The sequence below is a fragment of the Bombina bombina genome, chromosome 5 (genome assembly GCF_027579735.1).
Source record: "Bombina bombina isolate aBomBom1 chromosome 5, aBomBom1.pri, whole genome shotgun sequence".
Classification (NCBI taxonomy): Eukaryota; Metazoa; Chordata; class Amphibia; order Anura; family Bombinatoridae; genus Bombina; species Bombina bombina.
This window is the reverse complement of record NC_069503.1, coordinates 911360270-911382680: the sequence shown is the minus strand read 5'-3', so window position 1 is coordinate 911382680 and position 22411 is coordinate 911360270. Positions and strand designations below refer to the sequence as shown.

At 42.5% G+C, this 22411-nt stretch overlaps 1 protein-coding gene across 1 annotated transcript in view; it reads left to right on the top strand.

Moving 5' to 3' along the window:
- Window positions 1–22411, top strand: part of LOC128660956 (aspartyl/asparaginyl beta-hydroxylase) — a gene marked incomplete in the record, with an annotated part of 420872 nt that overhangs the window by 152219 nt on the left and 246242 nt on the right. The window contains 1 exon segment of the mRNA XM_053715069.1: window positions 98–175. Within this exon segment, the coding sequence (XP_053571044.1) occupies window positions 98–175 (78 nt within the window).

Below are 22411 nucleotides of genomic sequence, written 5' to 3'. Positions count from 1 at the left end.
ACTTATCTATTTGCTATTTTGATGACACAAGCAAACTGTTTACATTTTTTTGTTAATATGCTGATTTACAAATACATTTTATAACTGGGTAATGCAGGACTGAAAGAGAAATCTGTCCCGGAAGAAGGCTCTGAAGATATAGATGATCCAGTGTTGCAGGCATCTGATAAACCAGGTAGGGTGGTTACAGACCCTCTTGGTAGTACAGAACCTGGGTTCATGTTCCATAATTTGCTGTGCATATTTTTTTGTCTTATATATATTTTTTTTAATAGGGTATATGATGGCGAACAATCCTCTTTTACCACACAGTTTGACCCTCAATGCAAAAACATTGGGATCTCTGAATGTTTTTTCTTAAAGTGCCATAAAACAGGTTGAGATATGTGCATATCCTGAAAGGGCTAATTAATTTAAAATAGTTTTGCATAAAAAAAATTGTTTAAAAATTGCAAGTATTTTTAAATAATTTCCATCTAAAGAGGGAGGAGAGTCCCCTGCTTCCCACAATTTAATGAATGAAGCAGTGGACTCTGCTCCCCACGATGGAAATTAAATTATCAGGTAAGCAAATTTGTTTTTCAAAAAATAAGCAAAATTAATTACATAGCTAAGCTGCTTAGAACCTTCCTAACAATGCATTCATGTTTGATAACAAAATTTACAAACAATTATGAGGTACGGCTGATGGGCGCCACTATGCCTGTCTCCATCTAGGCATTTGGGAGATGAATGAGGTATATCAGAACCCTCTCTTGAGGAAAACATCCACGTATGGTTGAGATATTTGGATGACATCTTCTTGATTTGGGAAGGTTCTGAAAAAAGCTTAAAGAGTTTGTCTGCACTCTCAAATAATAATGAAAATAACATTTCCCTTACTTTACAGTATAGCAAACAAGAAATCCAATTCCTAGATGTTAAGGTTAAGATTGAGAAGGAAGTGCTAGTGACAGAGAACTATCGCAAAAACACAGCTACCAACATCCTTCTATTGGCATCTATCCACCATCCACGCCACCTAAGCAGGGCATGCCAAAAGGACAGTTTCTTAGACTTCGTAGAAACTGTTCAACAAAAGAAAAGTATCAAAAACAAGCAATAGACATGAGCAATGATTCTTGGACAGGGGCTATTCGAAAAGAGTAGTTAGAGGAGCCATGAATGAGGCAGGCCACACTAATAGGGATAGCCTTCTAATACCGAAGGAAAAGGACAAGACCACAAACATTAGATTAATCACTGACTACAATTGCCATGGAATGCCCTAAAACAGGTTCTTGCCAAGAATTTTCACATACTTTTAAGTGATGATGTGTCTCCTGTGAGGTAGGGGAATACCCCACCATCATGGCAAGGAGAGCACCGAACCTACGAGATAAACTTGTGAGGTGCCAATATGTATCTAAGCACAAACCAAAAGATTGGCTAACAAAACACAGGTCAATTGGTAACTACCCCTGTGGAAGGTGCGTGGCATGCAGGTACATGACTAAAACCAAAGAGTTCAGTATACAAACTGGAAAAACGTACAAGCTCAAACATTTCGTAAACTGCAATACAGAGAGGAGTAATTTATTTACTCTCGTGTGATTGCCCATGTTTTTTAAGTGGCAAAACCAGAAGGGCTATAAAAGATTGCATTACTGAACATCGCGACAATGTTAAAAATCAAAATCAAAAAAGTAATGTTGCAAGACATTTTGTGGCTTTTCATGAGTGTAATCCTGACTCTCTAAAATTTGTTGGCATAGACAGGGCATTACAAATGGTAGAGGAGGAGACGATGATAAAGTGATCCTAAAGAAGGAATGCAGATGGAACTCAATTCTAAAGACCCAGTTCCCCAATGGCCTTAATGACAAGCTGGATATGACTTGTTTTTTTATAACGAAGGTGGCTCTCATAAAGATGTTCTATAAAACAATTGACATCTTCAAAAATAGACATGAAATCTCTAATGTTCCTATTAGGCATATAAGACACAATTTGAAAATGTTACATGTGCATACTTGTGATTGTTATATTTTCTGTGTTAGCTACTAAGTATCCAGTTATCTTTCACCCTCCAGCAGAGGCGCTATAGACAGTTACTTAAATAGAGACGTAAGCGTCTCCTTTTCATCACACCCTGACGAAGCCCAGTCTTACGCATAGACCAGCGGGTGAAACACGCATCGGCATTGGTTAGCCGACCGGTGGTGGTTATGCACACTCAGGATCACAGGATTCCGATCTGAAAACTGTGGCGCATCTCGGAGAAAGTTTGCCATAAGAGCACGGATCACATGGAGAGAAGTACTCCTAGGATGGGTACACACGACTTCCAACTTCTGGCCTAACGTAAATAAGGTTGTATGAACTTTGTCACAACTATCAGCAGGGAAACCTGCTGTAAGAACTTTGCAGTTGATAAATTGAGGAAGGATAACCACACAGGAGAGTGTATTATAAGCAAAGAATAATCCTATGCATGACTTTCCTCGGGTACCGGCTTATGAATTTGGAATTGCTACCTTAAAAAAGCTGCACATTGTTTAAATACTGCTACTTACATTGCTTCGAACTGAGCTTTGTTGCTGTACAACGCTTTGCAAGGATCTAACATGACATGCTTGCACCACTGTTGCTAAATGTGTTTACTAATTGCTATATACTCCTATCCTGCATGCTTTTACTTTCTCTATGTACATATTCAGGCGGATTGATTACTAGACTACTTAGATCCCATTTATATCCTGCCCAGCGTTTGCCTCTCCCCTTGGGGTGCCGAGTGCAGCAGGGTGTAGTTTGTCTAGATAACACTCCGCCTTCAATATATATTGCTATATTGCTGTGACTGTTAATGCACCTTCGCAAGACTGCTCCGCTTAAGTGTTGATACTATTCGACCGACACTAGAGTTCTCTAATTAACCTCTTAGATCCCACTTCATTTCCTGGCCCAGGTATATACCTCTGTACTTTTATACTGGGGTTCTGTGTGCAGGCAGGGTGTAGTAGGTTAATTAAGATCTTGCCTCCATTAAATATATACTTGTGGCCTTGATATACCTGTGCCTGTGTGCATCCCTGACCGGTCAGGTTTATTTGTAATCTGCATATAATTAGTATGCTATGAATTGTTTTAATAAATTTTGTGTGTCTATATACTATACATGAATTTTGGAGTTGAACGTACATTTATATGATTGATGGTGCCCCCACGGGGAGAGATGTCACCGATCCACAATTAAATAATCACTTTTGAAGCATACAATTTCCTGAGCTTTTCTTTAACTGTTTATAAAAGAGTGCTGAATTCCCTGTCTTTAAATAGACAAGATTTCGTTTTTGTCTTCTTTCTCTCTTTTTTCGCCCCATGTTATTTATATATATATATATATATAAATATATATATAGAATATATATATTTTTTTTTTTTTTTTTTTTCCCTAAGATATGGTGAGTCCACAACGTCATCAACTACTGTTGGGAATATCACTCCTGGCCAGCAGGAGGAGGCAAAGAGCACCACAGTTAAACTGTTAAGTATTCACTTTCCTTCCCACAAACCCCAGTCATTCTCTTTGCCTTCGGTGCAAGGAGGAGGTGAAGTTTTGGTGTCTGAAGAAGATTGGATTTATTTCACTTCAATCAAGATTTATTATTTTGAAAGCCAGAGTAGGTTTGCTCTGATCTTTCCTCTCAGAATTGGGTTTTAGCCTTACTCCACGTTAGTCTCTTCAGTAGGGCAGTGGTGGGAACAGTGAGGTGGGGCCTCACTGCGTTTTCCTAACATGTTGCTGCCCTTGTATAGAAAGCCAGAGTAGGTTACTCTGTCCCTTTTTCTACAGGTCTCTGGCATCCTCTCATACCATGTAAGTTGTCCTCCTGCTCGACGACCAGGCTACAGGTAAGTGCCTTTTGTCTTTTGGGTATGGGAGACTGTGCACTTCATAAGGTGAGCTGCAGAATTATATGAAACTCGTGTATCCTTCACTCGGATACTGACAGGCAGAGAGCAGGCACTTAGAGTGTAACTGGAGATCAAGGATTTTTACTTCTATTGCTTTGAAGTATAATATTTTTCTTTGGGGTTCAGCTAAGCAGCTAGTAATTACAGAATTTTTTTTTTTTTTAAATAAAATTTTTTTATTGAGGTTTTTATACAATGACAGAGAACAATGATACAGAAATAATGTCAGACCAAGAAATTGCCTTGTTGTAAAAATCATAGTGTACAAATGATGCCTTGCAAGTCAGGTATATATATTGAGATGTGTTGGGTAGTAGTAAGCAACAAAAGCGTCAACAAAAAGGATAAAGTACACACAAATGAAACCTTTTTTTCTTAAAGGCCATAGAAATGAAGTAACTACAGTACTGACCTCTAATGGGTCAGATAGGAAGATAAATGGATGGAAAATTATAGTTACAACGGGCCATTCTTGGGCCACTAAATAAGGAATGGGGTTAAATCAGCAGGCAAAAGCTGCTTTAAAGTTGGCGGGGGGGGACGTGTCCGGGTACTTTTTTTTTTTTTTTTTTTTTTGAATTGAGGTTATTAGTTTACATGACATTACAGAGGTACATACAGACTGAGAATATATTCTTCTGAAGTATAACACCAGCAGTAGTAAACAATTGCATGTTAATTTCAAATACAATTGAGTGATTTAAAAAACAAAAAAACAAAATACATAAATATTAATGGATTGAGAATGAAACCTCATTTTTCTTTTCAATTATAGCTTTGAGGTAACTACTGCGCATGGTCACTCTCGGACCAACTAAGCTATTAAGGTTATGTTTAATGGTAGTTACGCATAGGCTACTCTTCGGCTCAATTGATGAATTATGATAGTTAGCAACTGATATTGCTTAAAGGGACCAGTTCACCATAAATTTTCTCCCCTTTAAATTATTCCCAATGATCCTTTTAACCTGCTAGAGTGTATTAAATTGGTTTCCAAGTAGCTCCTTTACTCCTATTTCAGCATTTGAAAAAGCTGATTTAGCCTGTGGTATCGCCACCTACACTGAACAAATTAATACTGGAGTATAGGCTATTGAATAGCCTAAGTATACACAGCCAGCAGAAGAGATTACACTCTCAGCGGGGATGCAGGATAGTTAAGTAATAAAATGATAATTTTCCATTGTTCTCTATGTATTGAGCTTTGGTGTTCCAGCCAAATAAAAGATAAGGAAGCAAGTCTGTTTACACAAACTTAGAACATAATGAGCTACTTTGTATACACAAATAAGCATGAAAATGGAATTTCTCATGTATTTTATACTCTGCAGTTGGTATAACAAGTCATTTAAAATACATTAATGGGAAAAACAATTTTCTCTTGTTAAGTGTATCCAGTCCACGGATCATCCATTACTTGGGATATTCTCCTTCCCAACAGGAAGTTGCAAGGAGGATCACCCACAGCAGAGCTGCTATATAGCTCCTCCCCTCACTGCCAGTATCCAGTCCATTCTCTTGCCAACTCCTCAACAAAGATGGACGTAGTAAGAGGAGAGTGGTGTATTATAGTTAGTTTTTTAACTTCAATCAAAATTTGTTATTTTAAATGGTACCGGAGTGTACTGTTCATCTCAGGCAGCATTAGAAGAAGAATCTGCCTGTGATTTCTATGATCTTAGCAGAAGTAACTAAGATCCACTGCCGTTCTCACATATTCTGAGGAGTGAGGTAACTTCAGAGGGGGAATGGCGTGCAGGTTTTCCTGCAATAAGGTATTGTGCAGTTAATATATTTCTAGGGATGGAATTTGCTAGAAAAATGCTGCTTGATACCGGATTAATGTAAGTTAAGCCTTAAATGCAGTGATAGCGACTGGTATCAAGGCTTATTAACAGAGATACATACTCATAAAAGTGTAATATAAAACGTTTGCTGGCAAGTTAATCGTTTTTATATATGTTTGGTGACGAAACTTATTGGGGCCTAGTTTTTTTCCACATGGCTGGCTTGATTTTTTGCCTAGAAACAGTTTCCTGAAGCTTTCCACTGTTGCAAATATGAGTGGGAAGGGCCTATTTTAGTGCTTTTCTGTGTAGCTAAAAATACTGACAGAGACATTCAGCTTCCCTCTGCATGATACAGGACATCTCTGAAGGGGCTCAAAAGGCTTCAAAGTCGTGTTTGAGGAGGGGTAACAATCACAGTAGACTGTGGCAGTTGTTGTGAATGTGTTTAAAAAAAACGTTTTTGTCATTTATTATTCTGTTTTTTGTTATTAAGGGGTTAATCATCCATTTGCAAGTGGGTTGCAATGCTCTGCTGACTTGTTACATACACTGTAAAAATGTTGTTAGTGTAACTGCCTTTTTTTCACTGTTATTTCAAATTTTGTCAATTTGTTTCTCTTAAAGGCACAATAACGTTTTTAATATTGCTTGTTAACTTGCTTTAAAGTGTTTTCCAAGCTTGCTAGTCTCATTGCTAGTCTGTACAAACATGTCTGAAACAGAGGATACTTGTTCATTATGTTTAAAGGCCGTGGTGGAGCCCCATAGGAGAATGTGTACTAAATGTATTGATTTCACCTTATATAAAAGAATTGTCACCAGAGGGTCTGTCGTGGGGGAAGTTATGCCAACTAACTCTCCCCACGTGTCGGACCCTTTGTCTCCCACTCAAGGGAGGCACGCTAATATGGCCCAAGTTACATCAGGGACGCCCATAGCGATTACTTTGGCAGGACATGGCTGCAATCATGAATAATACCCTGTCAGAGGTATTATCCAGATTGCCTGAATTGAGAGGCAAGCGCGTTAGCTCTGGGGTTAGACGAGATACAGAGCGCGTAGATGCTTGTAAGAGCCATGTCTGATACTGCGTCACAATATGCAGAACCTGAGGACGGAGAGCTTCAGTCTGGTGGGTGACGCTCTCTGAATCAGGGAGACCTGATTCAGAGATTTTCTAATTTTAAATTTAAGCTTGAGAACCTCCGTGTATTGCTTGGGGAGGTATTAGCTGCTCTGAATGACTCTGTGACACAATTGCAGTGCCAGAGAAATTGTGTAGGCTGGATAAATACTATGCAGTGCCGGTGAGTACTGATGTTTTCCAATACCTAAAAGGCTTACAGAAATTATTAGTAAGGAGTGGGATAGGCCCGGTGTGCCCTTTTCCCCACCTCCTATATTTAGAAAAATGTTTCCAATAGATGCCACTACACGGGACTTATGGCAGACAGTCCCTAAGTGTGGAGGGAGCAGTTTCTACTTTAGCAAAGCGTACCACTATCCCGGTTGAGGGACAGTTGTGCTTTTTCAGATCCAATGGATAAAAAATTACAGGGTTACCTTAAGAAAATGTTTATTCAACAAGGTTTTATTTTACAGCCCCTTGCATGCATTGCGCCTGTCACTGCTGCGGCGGCGTTCTGGTTTGAGGCCCTGGAAGGAGGCCATCCATACAGCTCCATTGACTGAAATTGTTGACAAGCTTAGAACTCTTAAGCTAGCTAACTCATTTGTTTCTGATGCCATTGTTTATTTGACTAAACTAACGGCTAAGAATTCCGGATTTGCCATCCAGGCGCGTAGGGCGCTATGGCTCAAATCCTGGTCAGCTGATGTGACTTCAACGTCTAAATTACTCAACATTCCTTTCAAGGGGCAGACCTTATTCGGGGCCTGGTTTGAAAGAAATTATTGCTGACATTACTGGAGGTAAGGGTCATACCCTTCCTCAGGACAGGGCCAAATCAAAGGCCAAACAGTCCTAATTTCTCCAACATAGGTGTGTCCGGTTCCACGGCGTCATCCTTACTTGTGGGATATTCTCTTCCCCAACAGGAAATGGCAAAGAGCCCAGCAAAGCTGGTCACATGATCCCTCCTAGGCTCCGCTACCCCAGTCATTCTCTTTGCCGTTGTACAGGCAACATCTCCACGGAGATGGCTTAGAGTTTTTTTAGGTGTTTAACTGTAGTTTTTATTATTCAATCAAGAGTTTGTTATTTTAAAATAGTGCTGGTATGTACTATTTACTCTGAAACAGAAAAGAGATGAAGATTTCTGTTTGTAAGAGGAAAAATGATTTTAGCAACCGTTACTAAAATCGATGGCTGTTCCACACAGGACTGTTGAGAGGAATTAACTTCAGTTGGGGGAACAGTGAGCAGACTTTTGCTGCTTGAGGTATGACACATTCTAACAAGACGATGTAATGCTGGAAGCTGTCATTTTCCCTATGGGATCCGGTAGCCATTTTTATTACAGAGTAAATAAGGGCTTCACAAGGGCTTGTTAAGACTGTAGACATTTTCTGGGCTAAATCGATTTCATATATAACATATTTAGCCTTGAGGAATCATTTAATCTGGGGTATTTTTGTAAAATAATATCGGCAGGCACTGTTTTTAGACACCTTATTCTCTAGGGGCTTTCCCTAATCATAGGCAGAGCCTCATTTTCGCGCCGGTATTGCGCACTTGTTTTTGAGAAGCATGACATGCAGATCGCATGTGGTGAGGAGCTCTGATACATAAAAAAGACTTTCTGAAGGCGTCATTTGGTATCGTATTCCCCTTTGGGCTTGGTTGGGTCTCAGCAAAGCAGATACCAGGGACTGTAAAGGGGTTAAAGATAAAAACGGCTCCGTTCCGTTATTTTAAGGGTTAAAGCTTCCAAATTTGGTGTGCAATACTTTTAAGGCTTTAAGACAGTCTGTGGTGAAATTTTTGGTGAATTTTTGAACAATTCCTTCATATTATTTCGCAACATTGCAGTAATAAAGTGTGTTCAGTTTAAAATTTAAAGTGACAGTAACGGTTGTTTTATTTTAAAACGTTTTTTGTACTTTGCTATCAAGTTTATGCCTGTTTAACATGTCTGAACTACCAGATAGACTGTGTTCTGAATGTGGGGAAGCCAAGGTTCCTTCTCATTTAAATAGATGTGATTTATGTGACACTGAAAATGATGCCCAAGATGATTCCTCAAGTGAGGGGAGTAAGGCATGGTACTGCATCATTCCCTCCTTCGTCTACACCAGTCTTGCCCACTCAGGAGGCCCCTAGTACATCTAGCGCGCCAATACTCCTTACTATGCAACAATTAACGGCTGTAATGGATAATTCTATCAAAACATTTTAGCCAAAATGCCCACTTATCAGCGTAAGCGCGACTGCTCTGTTTAGATTCTGAAGAGCATGAGGACGCTGATGATAATGGTTCTGATATGCCCCTACACCAGTCTGAGGGGGCCCAGGGAGGTTTTGTCTGAGGGAGAAATTTCAGATTCAGGAAAATTTCTCAACAAGCTGAACCCGATGTGATTACATTTAAATTTAAGTTGGAACATCTCCGCGCTCTGCTTAAGGGAGGTGTTATCCACTCTGGATGATTGTGAGAATTTGATCATCCAGAGAAACTATGTAAAATGGACAAGTTCCTAGAGGTCCCGGGGCCCCCAGAAGCTTTTCCTATACCCAAGCGGGTGGCGGACATTGTAAATAAAGAATGGGAAAGGCCCGGTATACCTTTCGTCCCTCCCCCCATATTTAAAAATTGTTTCCCATGGTCGACCCAGAAAGGACTTATGGCAGACAGTCCCCAAGGTCGAGGGGGGCGGTTTCTACTTTAAACAAACGCACCACTATACCCATAGAGGATAGTTGTGCTTTCAAAGATCCTATGGATAAAAAATTAGAAGGTTTGCTTAAAAAGATGTTGTTCAGCATGTTACCTTCTACAACCAATTTCATGCAACAGCCGCGTGTTTCTGGTTCGATGAGCTAGAAAAGGCGATCGATAGTGATTCTCCTCCTTATGAGGAGATTATGGACAGAATCCGTGCTCTCAAATGGCTAATTCTTTCACCCTAGACGCCACTTTGCAATTGGCTAGGTTAGCGGCGAAAAATTCTGGGTTTTGCTATTGTGGCGCGCAGAGCGCTTTGGTTGAAATCTTGGTCAGCGGATGCGTCTTCCAAGAACAAATTGCTTAACATTCCTTTCAAGGGGAAAACGCTGTTTGGCCCTGACTTGAAAGAGATTATCTCTGATATCACTGGGGGTAAGGGCCACGCCCTTCCTCAGGATAGGTCTTTCAAGGCCAAAAATAAACCAAATTTTCGTCCCTTTCGTAGAAACGGACCAGCCCCAAGTGCTACGTCCTCTAAGCAAGAGGGTAATGACTTCTCAAGCCAAGCCAGCCTGGAGACCAATGCAAGGCTGGAACAAGGGAAAGCAGGCCAAGAAGCCTGCCACTGCTACCAAGACAGCATGAAATGTTGGCCCCCGATCCGGGACCGGATCTGGTGGGGGGCAGACTCTCTCTCTTTCGCTCAGGCTTGGGCAAGAGATGTTCTGGATCCTTGGGCACTAGAAATAGTCTCCCAAGGTTATCTTCTGGATTACAAGGGGCCTCCCCAAGGGGGAGGTTCCACAGGTCTCAATTGTCTTCAGACCACATAAAGAGACAGGCATTCTTACATTGTGTAGAAGACCTGTTAAAAATGGAGTGATTCATCCTGTTCCATTAGGAGAACAAGGGATGGGGTTCTACTCCAATCTGTTCGTAGTTCCCAAAAAAGAGGGAACGTCAGACCAATCTTGGATCTCAAGATCCTAAACAAGTTTCTCAAGGTTCCATCGTTCAAAATGGAAACTATTCGAACAATTCTTCCTTCCATCCAGGAAGGTCAATTCATGACCACGGTGGATTTAAAGGATGCGTATCTACATATTCCTATCCACAAGGAACATCATCGGTTCCTAAGGTTCGCATTCCTGGACAAGCATTACCAGTTCGTGGCACTTCCTTTCGGATTAGCCACTGCACCCAAGGATTTTCACAAAGGTACTAGGGTCCCTTCTAGCGGTACTAAGACCAAGGGGCATTGCAGTAGTACCTTACTTGGACGACATTCTGATTCAAGCGTCGTCCCTTCCTCAAGCAAAGGCTCACACGGACATAGTCCTGGCCTTTCTCAGATCTCACGGATGGAAAGTGAACGTAGAAAAGAGTTCTCTATCTCCGTCAACAAGGGTTCCCTTCTTGGGAACAATAATAGACTCCTTAGAAATGAGGATTTTTCTGACAGAGGCCAGAAAAACAAAACTTCTAAACTCTTGTCATACACTTCATTCCGTTCCTCTTCCTTCCATAGCGCAGTGCATGGAAGTAATAGGTTTGATGGTAACGGCAATGGACATAGTTCCTTTTGCGCGCATTAATCTAAGACCATTACAACTGTGCATGCTCAGTCAGTGGAATGGGGACTATACAGACTCACTCCGTTGGTGGCTGTCCCTGGACAACCTGTCACAAGGGATGACATTCCGCAGACCAGAGTGGGTCATTGTCACGACCGACGCCAGTCTGATGGGCTGGGGCGCGGTCTGGGGACCCCTGAAAGCTCAGGGTCTTTGGTCTCGGGAAGAATCTCTTCTACCGATAAATATTCTGGAACTGAGAGCGATATTCAATGCTCTCAAGGCTTGGCCTCAGCTAGCAAAGGCCAAGTTCATACGGTTTCAATCAGACAACATGACGACTGTTGCGTACATCAACCATCAGGGGGGAACAAGGAGTTCCCTGGCGATGGAAGAAGTGACCAAAATCATTCAATGGGCAGAGACTCACTCCTGCCACCTGTCTGCAATCCACATTCCAGGAGTGGAAAATTGGGAAGCGGATTTTCTGAGTCGTCAGACATTACATCCGGGGGAGTGGGAACTCCATCCGGAAATCTTTGCCCAAATTACTCAATTGTGGGGCATTCCAGACATGGATCTGATGGCCTCTCTAGTCAGAACTTCAAGGTTCCTTGCTACGGGTCCAGATCCAGGGATCCCAAGGCGACTCTAGTAGATGCACTAGTAGCACCTTGGACCTTCAAACTAGCTTATGTATTCCCGCCGTTTCCTCTCATCCCCAGGCTGGTAGCCAGGATCAATCAGGAGAGGGCGTCGGTGATCTTGATAGCTCCTGCGTGGCCACGCAGGACTTGGTATGCAGATCTGGTGAATATGTCATCGGCTCCACCATGGAAGCTACCTTTGAGACGAGACCTTCTTGTTCAAGGTCCGTTCGAACATCCGAATCTGGTCTCACTCCAGCTGACTGCTTTTAGATTGAACGCTTGATCTTATCAAAACGAGGGTTCTCAGATTCTGTTATTGATACTCTTGTTCAGGGCCAGAAAGCCTGTAACTAGAAAAATTTACCACAAAATATGGAAAAAATATATCTGTTGGTGTGAATCTAAAGGATTCCCTTGGAACAAGGTAAAGATTCCTAAGATTCTATCCTTTCTTCAAGAAGGATTGGAGAAAGGATTATCGGCAAGTTCCTTGAAGGGACAGATTCTGCCTTGTCTGTGTTACTTCACAAAAAGCTGGCAGCTGTGCCAGATGTTCAAGCCTTTGTTCAGGCTCTGGTTAGAATCAAGCCTGTTTACAAACCTTTGACTCCTCCTTGGAGTCTCAACTTAGTTCTTTCAGTTCTTCAGGGGGTTCCGTTTGAACCCTTGCATTCCGTTGATATTAAGTTATTATCTTGGAAAGTTTTGTTTTTGGTTGCAATTTCTTCTGCTAGAAGAGTTTCAGAATTATCTGCTCTGCAGTGTTCTCCTCCTTATCTGGTTTTCCATGCAGATAAGGTGGTTTTACGTACTAAACCTGGTTTTCTTCCAAAAGTTGTTTCTAACAAAAACATTAACCAGAGATAGTCGTGCCTTCTTTGTGTCCGAATCCAGTTTCAAAGAAGGAACGTTTGTTGCACAATTTGGATGTTGTTCGCGCTCTAAAATTCTATTTAGATGCTACAAAGGATTTTAGACAAACATCTTCCTTGTTTGTTGTTTATTCTGGTAAAAGGAGAGGTCAAAAAAGCAACTTCTACTCTCTCTCTTTTTGGATTAAAAGCATCATCAGATTGGCTTATGAGACTGCCGGACGGCAGCCTCCTGAAAGAATCACAGCTCATTCCACTAGGGCTGTGGCTTCCACATGGGCCTTCAAGAACGAGGCTTCTGTTGATCAGATATGTAGGGCAGCGACTTGGTCTTCACTGCACACTTTTACCAAATTTTACAAGTTTGATACTTTTGCTTCTTCTGAGGCTATTTTTGGGAGAAAGGTTTTGCAAGCCGTGGTGCCTTCCATTTAGGTGACCTGATTTGCTCCCTCCCTTCATCCGTGTCCTAAAGCTTTGGTATTGGTTCCCACAAGTAAGGATGACGCCGTGGACCGGACACACCTATGTTGGAGAAAACAGAATTTATGTTTACCTGATAAATTACTTTCTCCAACGGTGTGTCCGGTCCACGGCCCGCCCTGGTTTTTTAATCAGGTCCTGATAATTTATTTTCTTTAACTACAGTCACCACGGTATCATATGGTTTTCTCCTATGCAAATATTCCTCCTTTACGTCGGTCGAATGACTGGGGTAGGCGGAGCCTAGGAGGGATCATGTGACCAGCTTTGCTGGGCTCTTTGCCATTTCCTGTTGGAAGAGAATATCCCACAAGTAAGGATGACGCCGTGGACCGGACACACCGTTGGAGAAAGTAATTTATCAGGTAAACATAAATTCTGTTTTTTGTGCCTTTCGAAATTTCAAGGCAGGTGCAGCATCAACTTCCTCTGCTTCAAAACAAGAGGGAACTTTTGCTCAATCCAAGCAGGCCTGGAAACCTAACCAGTCCTGGAAACAAGGGCAAGCAGGCCAGAAAGCCTGCTGCTAGCCTCTAAGATAGCATGAAGGAGTGGCCCCCTATCCGACAACTGATTTAGTAGGGGGGCAGACTCTTCGCCCAGGCGTGGGCAAGAGATGTTCAGGATCCCTGGGCGTTGGAGATCATATCTCAGGGATATCTTCTGGACTTCTAAGCTTCTCCTCCACAAGGGAGATTTCACCTTTCAAGATTATCTGCAAACCAGATAAAGAAAGAGGCATTCCTAAGCTGCGTACAAGATCTCCTTGTAATGGGAGTGATCCATCCATTTCCGCGGACGGAACAAGGACAGGGGTTTTTTCAAATCTGTTTGTGGTTCCCAAAAAAGAGGGAACCTTCAGACCAATTTGGATTTAAATATCCTAAACAAATTCCTCAGAGTTCCGTCATTCAAGATGGAAACTATTCGAACCATTTTACCCATGATCCAAGAGGGTCAGTACATGACCACAGTGGACTTAAAGGATGCCTACCTTCACATTCCGATTCACAAGAATCATCATCAGTTCCTGAGATTTGCCTTTCTAGACAGGCATTACTAATTTGTAGCTCTTCCATTCGGGTTGGCTACAGCCCCAAGAATTTTTACAAAGGTTCTGGGCTCACTTCTGGCGGTCCTAAGACCAGCGAGGCATAGCGGTGGCTCCTTACCTGGACGATATCCTGATACAGGCGTCAAGCTTTCAAACTGCCAAATCTCATACAGAGATAGTTCTGGCATTCCTGGAGGTCGCATGGGTGGAAAGTGAACGAAGAAAAGAGTTCTCTATCTCCTCTCACGAGGGTTTCCTTCCTAGGGACTCTAATAGATTCTGTAGAAATGAAAATTTACCTGACGGAGTCCAGGTTATCAAAACTTCTAAATGCTTGCCGGTTCTTCACTCCATTTCCGCGCCCCACGCTGGCTCAGTGCATGGAAGTAATCGGCTTAATGGTAGCGGCGATGGACATAGTGCCATTCGCGCGCCTGCATCTCAGACCGCTGCAATTATGCATGCTCAGTCAGTGGAATGGGGATTACACAGATTTGTCCCTTCTACTAAATCTGCATCAGGAAACCAGAGATTCTCTTCTCTGGTGGTTATCTCGGGCCCATCTGTCCAAGGGTATGACCTTTCGCAGACCTGATTGGACAATTGTAACAACAGATGCCAGTTTTCTAGGTTGGGGTGCAGTCCTGGAACTCCCTGAAGGCTCAGGGTTCATGGACTCAGGAGGAGAAACTCCTCCCAATAAATATTCTGGAGTTAAGAGCAATATTCAATGCTCTTCTGGCTTGGCCTCAGCTAGCAACACTGAGGTTCATCAGATTTCAGTCTGACAACATCACGACTGTGGCTTACATCAACCATCAAGGGGGAACCAGGAGTTCCCTAGCGATGTCAGAAGTCTCCAAGATAATTCGCTGGGCAGAGACTCACTCTTGCCACCTGTCAGCGATCCATATCCCAGGTGTAGAGAACTGGGAGGGAGCGGATTTTCTAAGTCATCAGACTTTCATCCGGGGGAATGGGAACTCCATCCGGAGGTGTTTGCTCAATTCGTTCTCCGTTGAGGCAAACCAGAATTGGATCTCATGGCGTCTCGCCAGAACGCCAAGCTTCCTTGTTACGGATCCAGGTCCAGGGACCCAGAAGCGGCACTGATAGATGCTCTAGCAGCGCCTTGGTTCTTCAACCTGGCTTATGTGTTTCCACCGTTTCCTCTGCTCCCTCGTCTGATTGCCAAAATCAAACAGGAAAGAGCATTGGTGATATTGATAGCGCCTGCGTGGCCACGCAGGACCTGGTATGCAGACCTAGTGGACATGTCATCCTTTCCACCATGGACTCTGCCTCTGAGACAAGACCTTCTAATACAAGGTCCTTTCAATCATCCGAATCTACTTTCTCTGAGACTGACTGCATGGAGATTGAATGCTTGATCCTATCAAAGCGTGGCTTCTCCGAGTCAGTAATTGATTACCTTAATACAGGCACGAAAGCCTGTCACCAGGAAAATTTACCTCAAGATATGGCGTAAATATCTTCATTGGTGTGAATCCAAGAATTACTCATGAGTAGGGTTAGGATTCCTAGGATATTGTCCTTCCTCCAAGAGGGTTTGGACAAAGGATTATCAGCTAGTTCTTTAAAGGGACAGATTTCTGCTCTGTCTATTCTTTTACACAAGTGTCCTGGCAGAAGTTCCAGACGTTCAGCGCATTTTGTCAGGCTTTAGTTAGCCTGTGTTTAAACCTGTTGCTCCTCCATGGAGCTTAAACTTGGTTCTTAAAGTTCAAGGGGTTCCGTTTAAACCCCTTCATTCTATTGATATCAATCTTCTTTCATGGAAAGTTCTTTTTCTGATGGCTATTTCCTCGGCTCGAAGAGTCTCGGAGTTATCTGCCTTACATTGTGATTCTCCTTATCTGATCTTTCATTCAGATAAAGTTGTTCTGCGTACAAAACCTGGGTTTTTACCTAAGGTGGTTTCTAACAAGAATATCAATCAAGAGATTGTTGTTCCATCATTATGTCCTAATCCTTCTTCAAAGAAGGAACGTCTTTTGCATAATCTAGACGTAGTCCGTGCCTTGAAGTTTTACTTACAGGCTACTAAAGATTTTCGCCAAACATCTAACCTGTTTGTTGTTTACTCTGGACAGAGGAGAGGTCAGAAGGCCTTGGCGACCTCTCTTTCTTTTTGGCTTCGGAGTATAATCCGTTTAGCCTATGAGACTGCTGGACAGCAGCCTCCTGAAAGGATTACAGCTCATTCTACTAGAGCTGTGGCTTCTACCTGGGCCTTTAAAAATGAGGCCTCTGTTGAAAAGATTTGCAAGGCTGCAACTTGGTCTTCCCTTCATACTTTTTCCAAATTTTCCAAATTTGATACTTTTGCTTCTTCGGGAGGCTGTTTTTGGGAGAAAGGTTCTACAGGCAGTGGTTCCTTCTGTTTAATGTTCCTGCCTTGTCCCTCACATCATCCGTGTACTTTAGCTTTGGTATTGGTATCCCACAAGTAATGGATGATCCGTGGACTGGATACACTTAACAAGAGAAAACATAATTTATGCTTACCTGATAAATTTATTTCTCATGTAGTGTATCCAGTCCACGGGCCGCCCTGTCCTTTTCAGGCAGGTCTAAATTTTAATTAAACTACAGTCACCACTGCACCCTATGGTTTCTCCTTTCTCGGCTTGTTTCGGTCGAATGACTGGATATGGCAGTGAGGGGGAGGAGCTATATAGCAGCTCTGCTGTGGGTGATCCTCTTGCAATTTCCTGTTGGGAAGGAGAATATCCCACAAGTAATGGATGATCCGTGGACTGGATACACTACAAGAGAAATACATTTATCAGGTAAGCTTAAATTATGTTTTACAGTGTACTGTCCCTTTAAATGAAAATATAAAATCTGTAGGATATATGAGATACACAGTCTAAACTTTAACATAATATGTAAAAAGATAAAAAAACATAGACTTGAAATATATCAAGAAGAATGTATCAGCTGATTAACACTGCTTATAATATTATTTAGGGGAGAATAGCAGTTTGGAGTATAAATTACAAGTCTGCATATCTAATTTTAGATGTCGCTTCATCTTGTGCTCATAGTAGGTTGGAGGCGGATCTATAGTGAGATAGGAGTGGGATAGAGAGAGCCCCCCTGGATTTTTGTGCTATAATAGTGGAGCAATTATTAGGTGGGTTTAAAAGAAGAGACCAAGGTACTCAATGTATCAACAACTAGAAAGAGATAGCTACCAATGAGACAGTAATAAAAATAGTTAAAATATCAGTGGTAGCTATCTATAAACCTTTATATATTATCATACTTTTAAGGGAGGAGACACTGCGACATGTAGGTGAAGTGTAATAGGAATATGCCAAGAGCCGTTAAAAATAGTGGACTAACTGGTGATGCAGTGTGGGAGGATCTGTTATTGTAATAACATAACTCTATTGGGCTTTCGGATGTTGTGCTAATTAGTATCCTCCGACAACTTAGTAAGAAAAAAGGAAAAACTTGGGGATATATGGCCTCTAGATAGTGAGCTAGGATTGTAATACAGGCTATTATGGGATGTTTTAAAAAAAAAATTACACTGCTGAGATGGGATGTCGATACATGAATATATGTGGTGCAATCTAAAGTGAAAATGAATAAAACCTCAAGTTAGGACCAGACCTTCCTCAAAGTTGTAACAAACATACTGTCTAAATGACCCTCATCAATAAAACACATTATCATGCTGGGGTATCACAACTGTGGTACTCATAGTATTATTCAATTCCCGATCTGAGCCTATAGAGAAGCCAGTGAAAGATGGCCTATAGATTTTTGGGGAGGGAAACCGATCCTTTCAGTTTGCAAAAACAGATATGCCTCCCCCTGGGATCATGAGCAAGAACATCTGGGGTACATGGAAAACTAAATAGTTAACAATAAACGATAGTTATCTGAAGAGGTAAAATAGGCAGTAAAACATATTAAAACACTAATAGAGTTCAGAAAGACTGCAGCATGTTTGTTTATGGATAGAGTATAAACCATCCGTTCGCATCCTGACTGGAGTTACACGTCCCAATGTAAGCATATCAGACCTTAGAGCCGTCTTTAGCATACACAAGCCAAGTGGGACATCGAGATATCCATTCAAATTGGTACAAAGTCACAGACTACATTACTCCATCCCAGTCAGGGGGGCCCCGTTCTGACAACCGGTTTAGTTATTAGTAAGGTGGCGACCAATTGCTTGTCTTGGGGTAATGAGGATCCGTGAGCCCTGCATATGCGAAAGTCTCAGTATTAGAGCTGTCAAGCTGAAGCTGTAGGTAAGTGCGGATGATGGACCTCGTTTGTAACAGCTCAGCCTGTGATGACTTCATATTGGAACTGCTGTTGTGTGTTGTGAGGCGAAACTGTTGCCATATGCATGTGCTTAGTGAGTACCGTGGGTCTTACATCTTGTATGATTGAATCGGCCCCACTACCACCAAAAGGACCGGCCGCATCCCACTCCAGGGGAGCCAAGGACAGTGTCGCACATTTCATGTCACAATCCTCAGGTAAAAGCAGAGTATGTTGCTCCGTTCGCCATATCAACTTGCGCTTGAGTGTTTGAGATGATCTGAGTCGTGTATCACTCTTGAGATAATGTTGGTCTCGGATCTGTAGGCTGCATTGGCCATATAGTGTCCGTAGTCGCTTGAGTGTCCCCATTTGCAACCGCAATGATCCTAGCTGTTTTATCGATGACCCACAACTGTTTCTGAGAACAGCAAACTTACGATCCATCTGTTGCCCAAAGGCTTCTAGTTGGGCTTTTAGTATAGCGTGAAATTCCTCCATAATGACGTCTTTATACCAGATTATTGTTTATGCAGTAGAGGAGAGGCTTCTCAACCCAGTTTACTGGGAAGGGTGTAGGGATCTCGTGGTTAGGCCGCCGCCAGAAATCTTAACAATCCGGATCAAAGTTCTGGATTTGCTTATATAGCAATTTTAGTATATTTGGGCTCTTTAGGCTATAGTGAATCCATATTGAATGTATTCAGTAGTTAATAGTGCTGTGTATATAGGAGATATTCAGCAGAAATCTAATTTAACATACAGAGATCCTAATATTGCGGCCATGTTGGTTCGCTGCTCGGACACGCCCCCCATAATTACCGAATTTTAATAATTATTATTATGTGATATTTCATTTGCCTAGAGAATCCATCTTATCCTGAGGACAGATGTTTCTCTTTTATAGTGGGATTCCTTTTTGGAAGCTGATAGGGCAGGAAGACATAATGGAGACGAGATCACCTCCCCTTTGTCTAGTATTAATATGCCGGTCTAAATGGCTACAGTAGTTTAGTCTGTTCCACTGTCGAGCGATAGTGCTTTAATTGTGGATATTATGTGAACTCTGTTTGGGCTGTGACTACAGGGTATGCAATCTGTGAATTAAACTTTCTCCAACATAGGTGTGTCCGGTCCACGGCGTCATCCTTACTTGTGGGATATTCTCTTCCCCAACAGGAAATGGCAAAGAGCCCAGCAAAGCTGGTCACATGATCCCTCCTAGGCTCCGCCTTCCCCAGTCATTCTCTTTGCCGTTGTACAGGCAACATCTCCACGGAGATGGCTTAGAGTTTTTTTAGTGTTTAACTGTATTTTTTCATTATTCAATCAAGAGTTTGTTATTTTCAAATAGTGCTGGTACGTACTATTTACTCAGAAACAGAAAAGAGATGAAGAATTCTGTTTGTATGAGGAAAATGATTTTAGCAACCGTAACTAAAATCCATGGCTGTTCCACACAGGACTGTTGAGAGCAATTAACTTCAGTTGGGGGAACAGTTTGCAGTCCCTTGCTGCTTGAGGTATGACACATTCTAACAAGACGATGTAATGCTGGAAGCTGTCATTTTCCCTATGGGATCCGGTAAGCCATGTTTATTACGATTGTAAATAAGGGCTTCACAAGGGCTTATTTAAACTGTAGACTTTTTCTGGGCTAAATCGATTGATTATTAACACATATTTAGCCTTGAGGAATCATTTTATCTGGGTATTTTGATATAATAATATCGGCAGGCACTGTTTTAGACACCTTATTCTTTAGGGGCTTTCCCAAAGCATAGGCAGAGTCTCATTTTCGCGCCGGTGTTGCGCACATTGTTTTTGAGAGGCATGGCATGCAGTCGCATGTGAGAGGAGCTCTGATACTTATAAAAGACTTCTGAAGGCGTCATTTGGTATCGTATTCCCCTTTGGGTTTGGTTGGGTCTCAGCAAAGCAGATACCAGGGACTGTAAAGGGGTTTAAAGCTTAAAACGGCTCCGGTTCCGTTATTTTAAGGGTTAAAGCTTCCAAAATTGGTGTGCAATATTTTCAAGGCTTTAAGACGCTGTGGTGAAAATTTGGTGAATTTTGAACAATCCTTCATGTTTTTTCGCAATTGCAGTAATAAAGTGTGTTCAGTTTAAAATTTAAAGTTAAAAATGGGAGTGATTCATCCTGTTCCATTAAGAGAACAAGGGATGGGGTTCTACTCCAATCTGTTCATAGTTCCCAAAAAAGAGGGAACGTTCAGACCAATCCTAGATCTCAAGATCTTAAACAAATTTCTCAAGGTCCCATCGTTCAAGATGGAAACCATTCGAACTATCCTTCCTTCCATCCAGGAAGGTCAATTCATGACCACGGGAGGATTTAAAGGATGCGTATCTACATATTCCTATCCACAAGGAACATCATCGGTTCCTAAGGTTTGCATTCCTGGACAAACATTACCAGTTCGTGGCGCTTCCTTTCGGATTAGCCACTGCTCCAAGGATTTTCACAAAGGTACTAGGGTCCCTTCTAGCGGTGCTAAGACCAAGGGGCATTGCAGTAGTACCTTACCTGGACGACATTCTGATTCAAGCGTCGTCCCTTCCTCAAGCAAAGGCTCACACGGACATTGTCCTGGCCTTTCTCAGATCTCACGGCTGGAAAGTGAACGTGAAAAGAGTTCTCTATCCCCGTCAACAAGGGTTCCCTTCTTGGGAACAATTATAGACTCCTTAGAAATGAGGATCTTTCTAACAGAGGCCAGAAAAACAAAGCTTCTGGACTCTTGTCGGATACTTCATTCCGTTCCTCTTCCTTCCATAGCTCAGTGCATGGAAGTGATCGGGTTGATGGTGGCGGCGATGGACATAGTTTCCTTTTGCGCGCATTCATCTAAGACCATTACAACTGTGCATGCTCAGTCAGTGGAATGGGGACTATACAGACTTGTCTCCGAAGATACAAGTAAACCAGAGAACCAGAGACTCACTCCGTTGGTGGCTGTCCCTGGACAATCTGTCTCAAGGGATGATGTTCCACAGACCAGAGTGGGTCATTGTCACGACCGACGCCAGTCTGATAGGCTGGGGCGCGGTCTGGGGATCCCTGAAAGCTCAGGGTCTTTGGTCTCGGGAAGAATCTCTTCTACCGATAAATATTCTGGAACTGAGAGCGATATTCAATGCTCTCCAGGCCTGGCCCCAGCTTGCGAGGACCAGGTTCATACGGTTTCAATCAGACAACATGACGACTGTTGCGTACATCAACCATCAGGGGGGAACAAGGAGTTCCCTAGCGATGGAAGAAGTAACCAAAATTATTCTTTGGGCGGAGTCTCACTCCTGCCACCTGTCTGCTATCCACATCCCAGGAGTGGAAAATTGGGAAGCGGATTTTCTGAGTCGGCAGACATTGCATCCGGGGGAGTGGGAACTCCATCCGGAAATCTTTGCCCAAGTCACTCACCTGTGGGGCATTCCAGACATGGATCTGATGGCCTCCTCGTCAGAACTTCAAGGTTCCTTGCTACGGGGCCAGATCCAGGGATCCCAAGGCGGCTCTAGTGGATGCACTAGTAGCACCTTGGACCTTCAAACTAGCTTATGTGTTCCCGCCATTTCCTCTCATCCCCAGGCTGATAGCCAGGATCAAGCAGGAGAGGGCGTCGGTGATCTTGATAGCTCCTGCGTGGCCACGCAGGACTTGGTATGCAGATCTGGTGAATATGTCATCGGCTCCACCTTGGAAGCTACCTTTGAGACGAGACCTTCTTGTTCAGGGTCCGTTCGAACATCCGAATCTGGTTTCACTCCAGCTGACTGCTTGGAGATTGAACGCTTGATTTTATCGAAGCGAGGATTCTCAGATTCTGTTATCGATACTCTTGTTCAGGCCAGAAA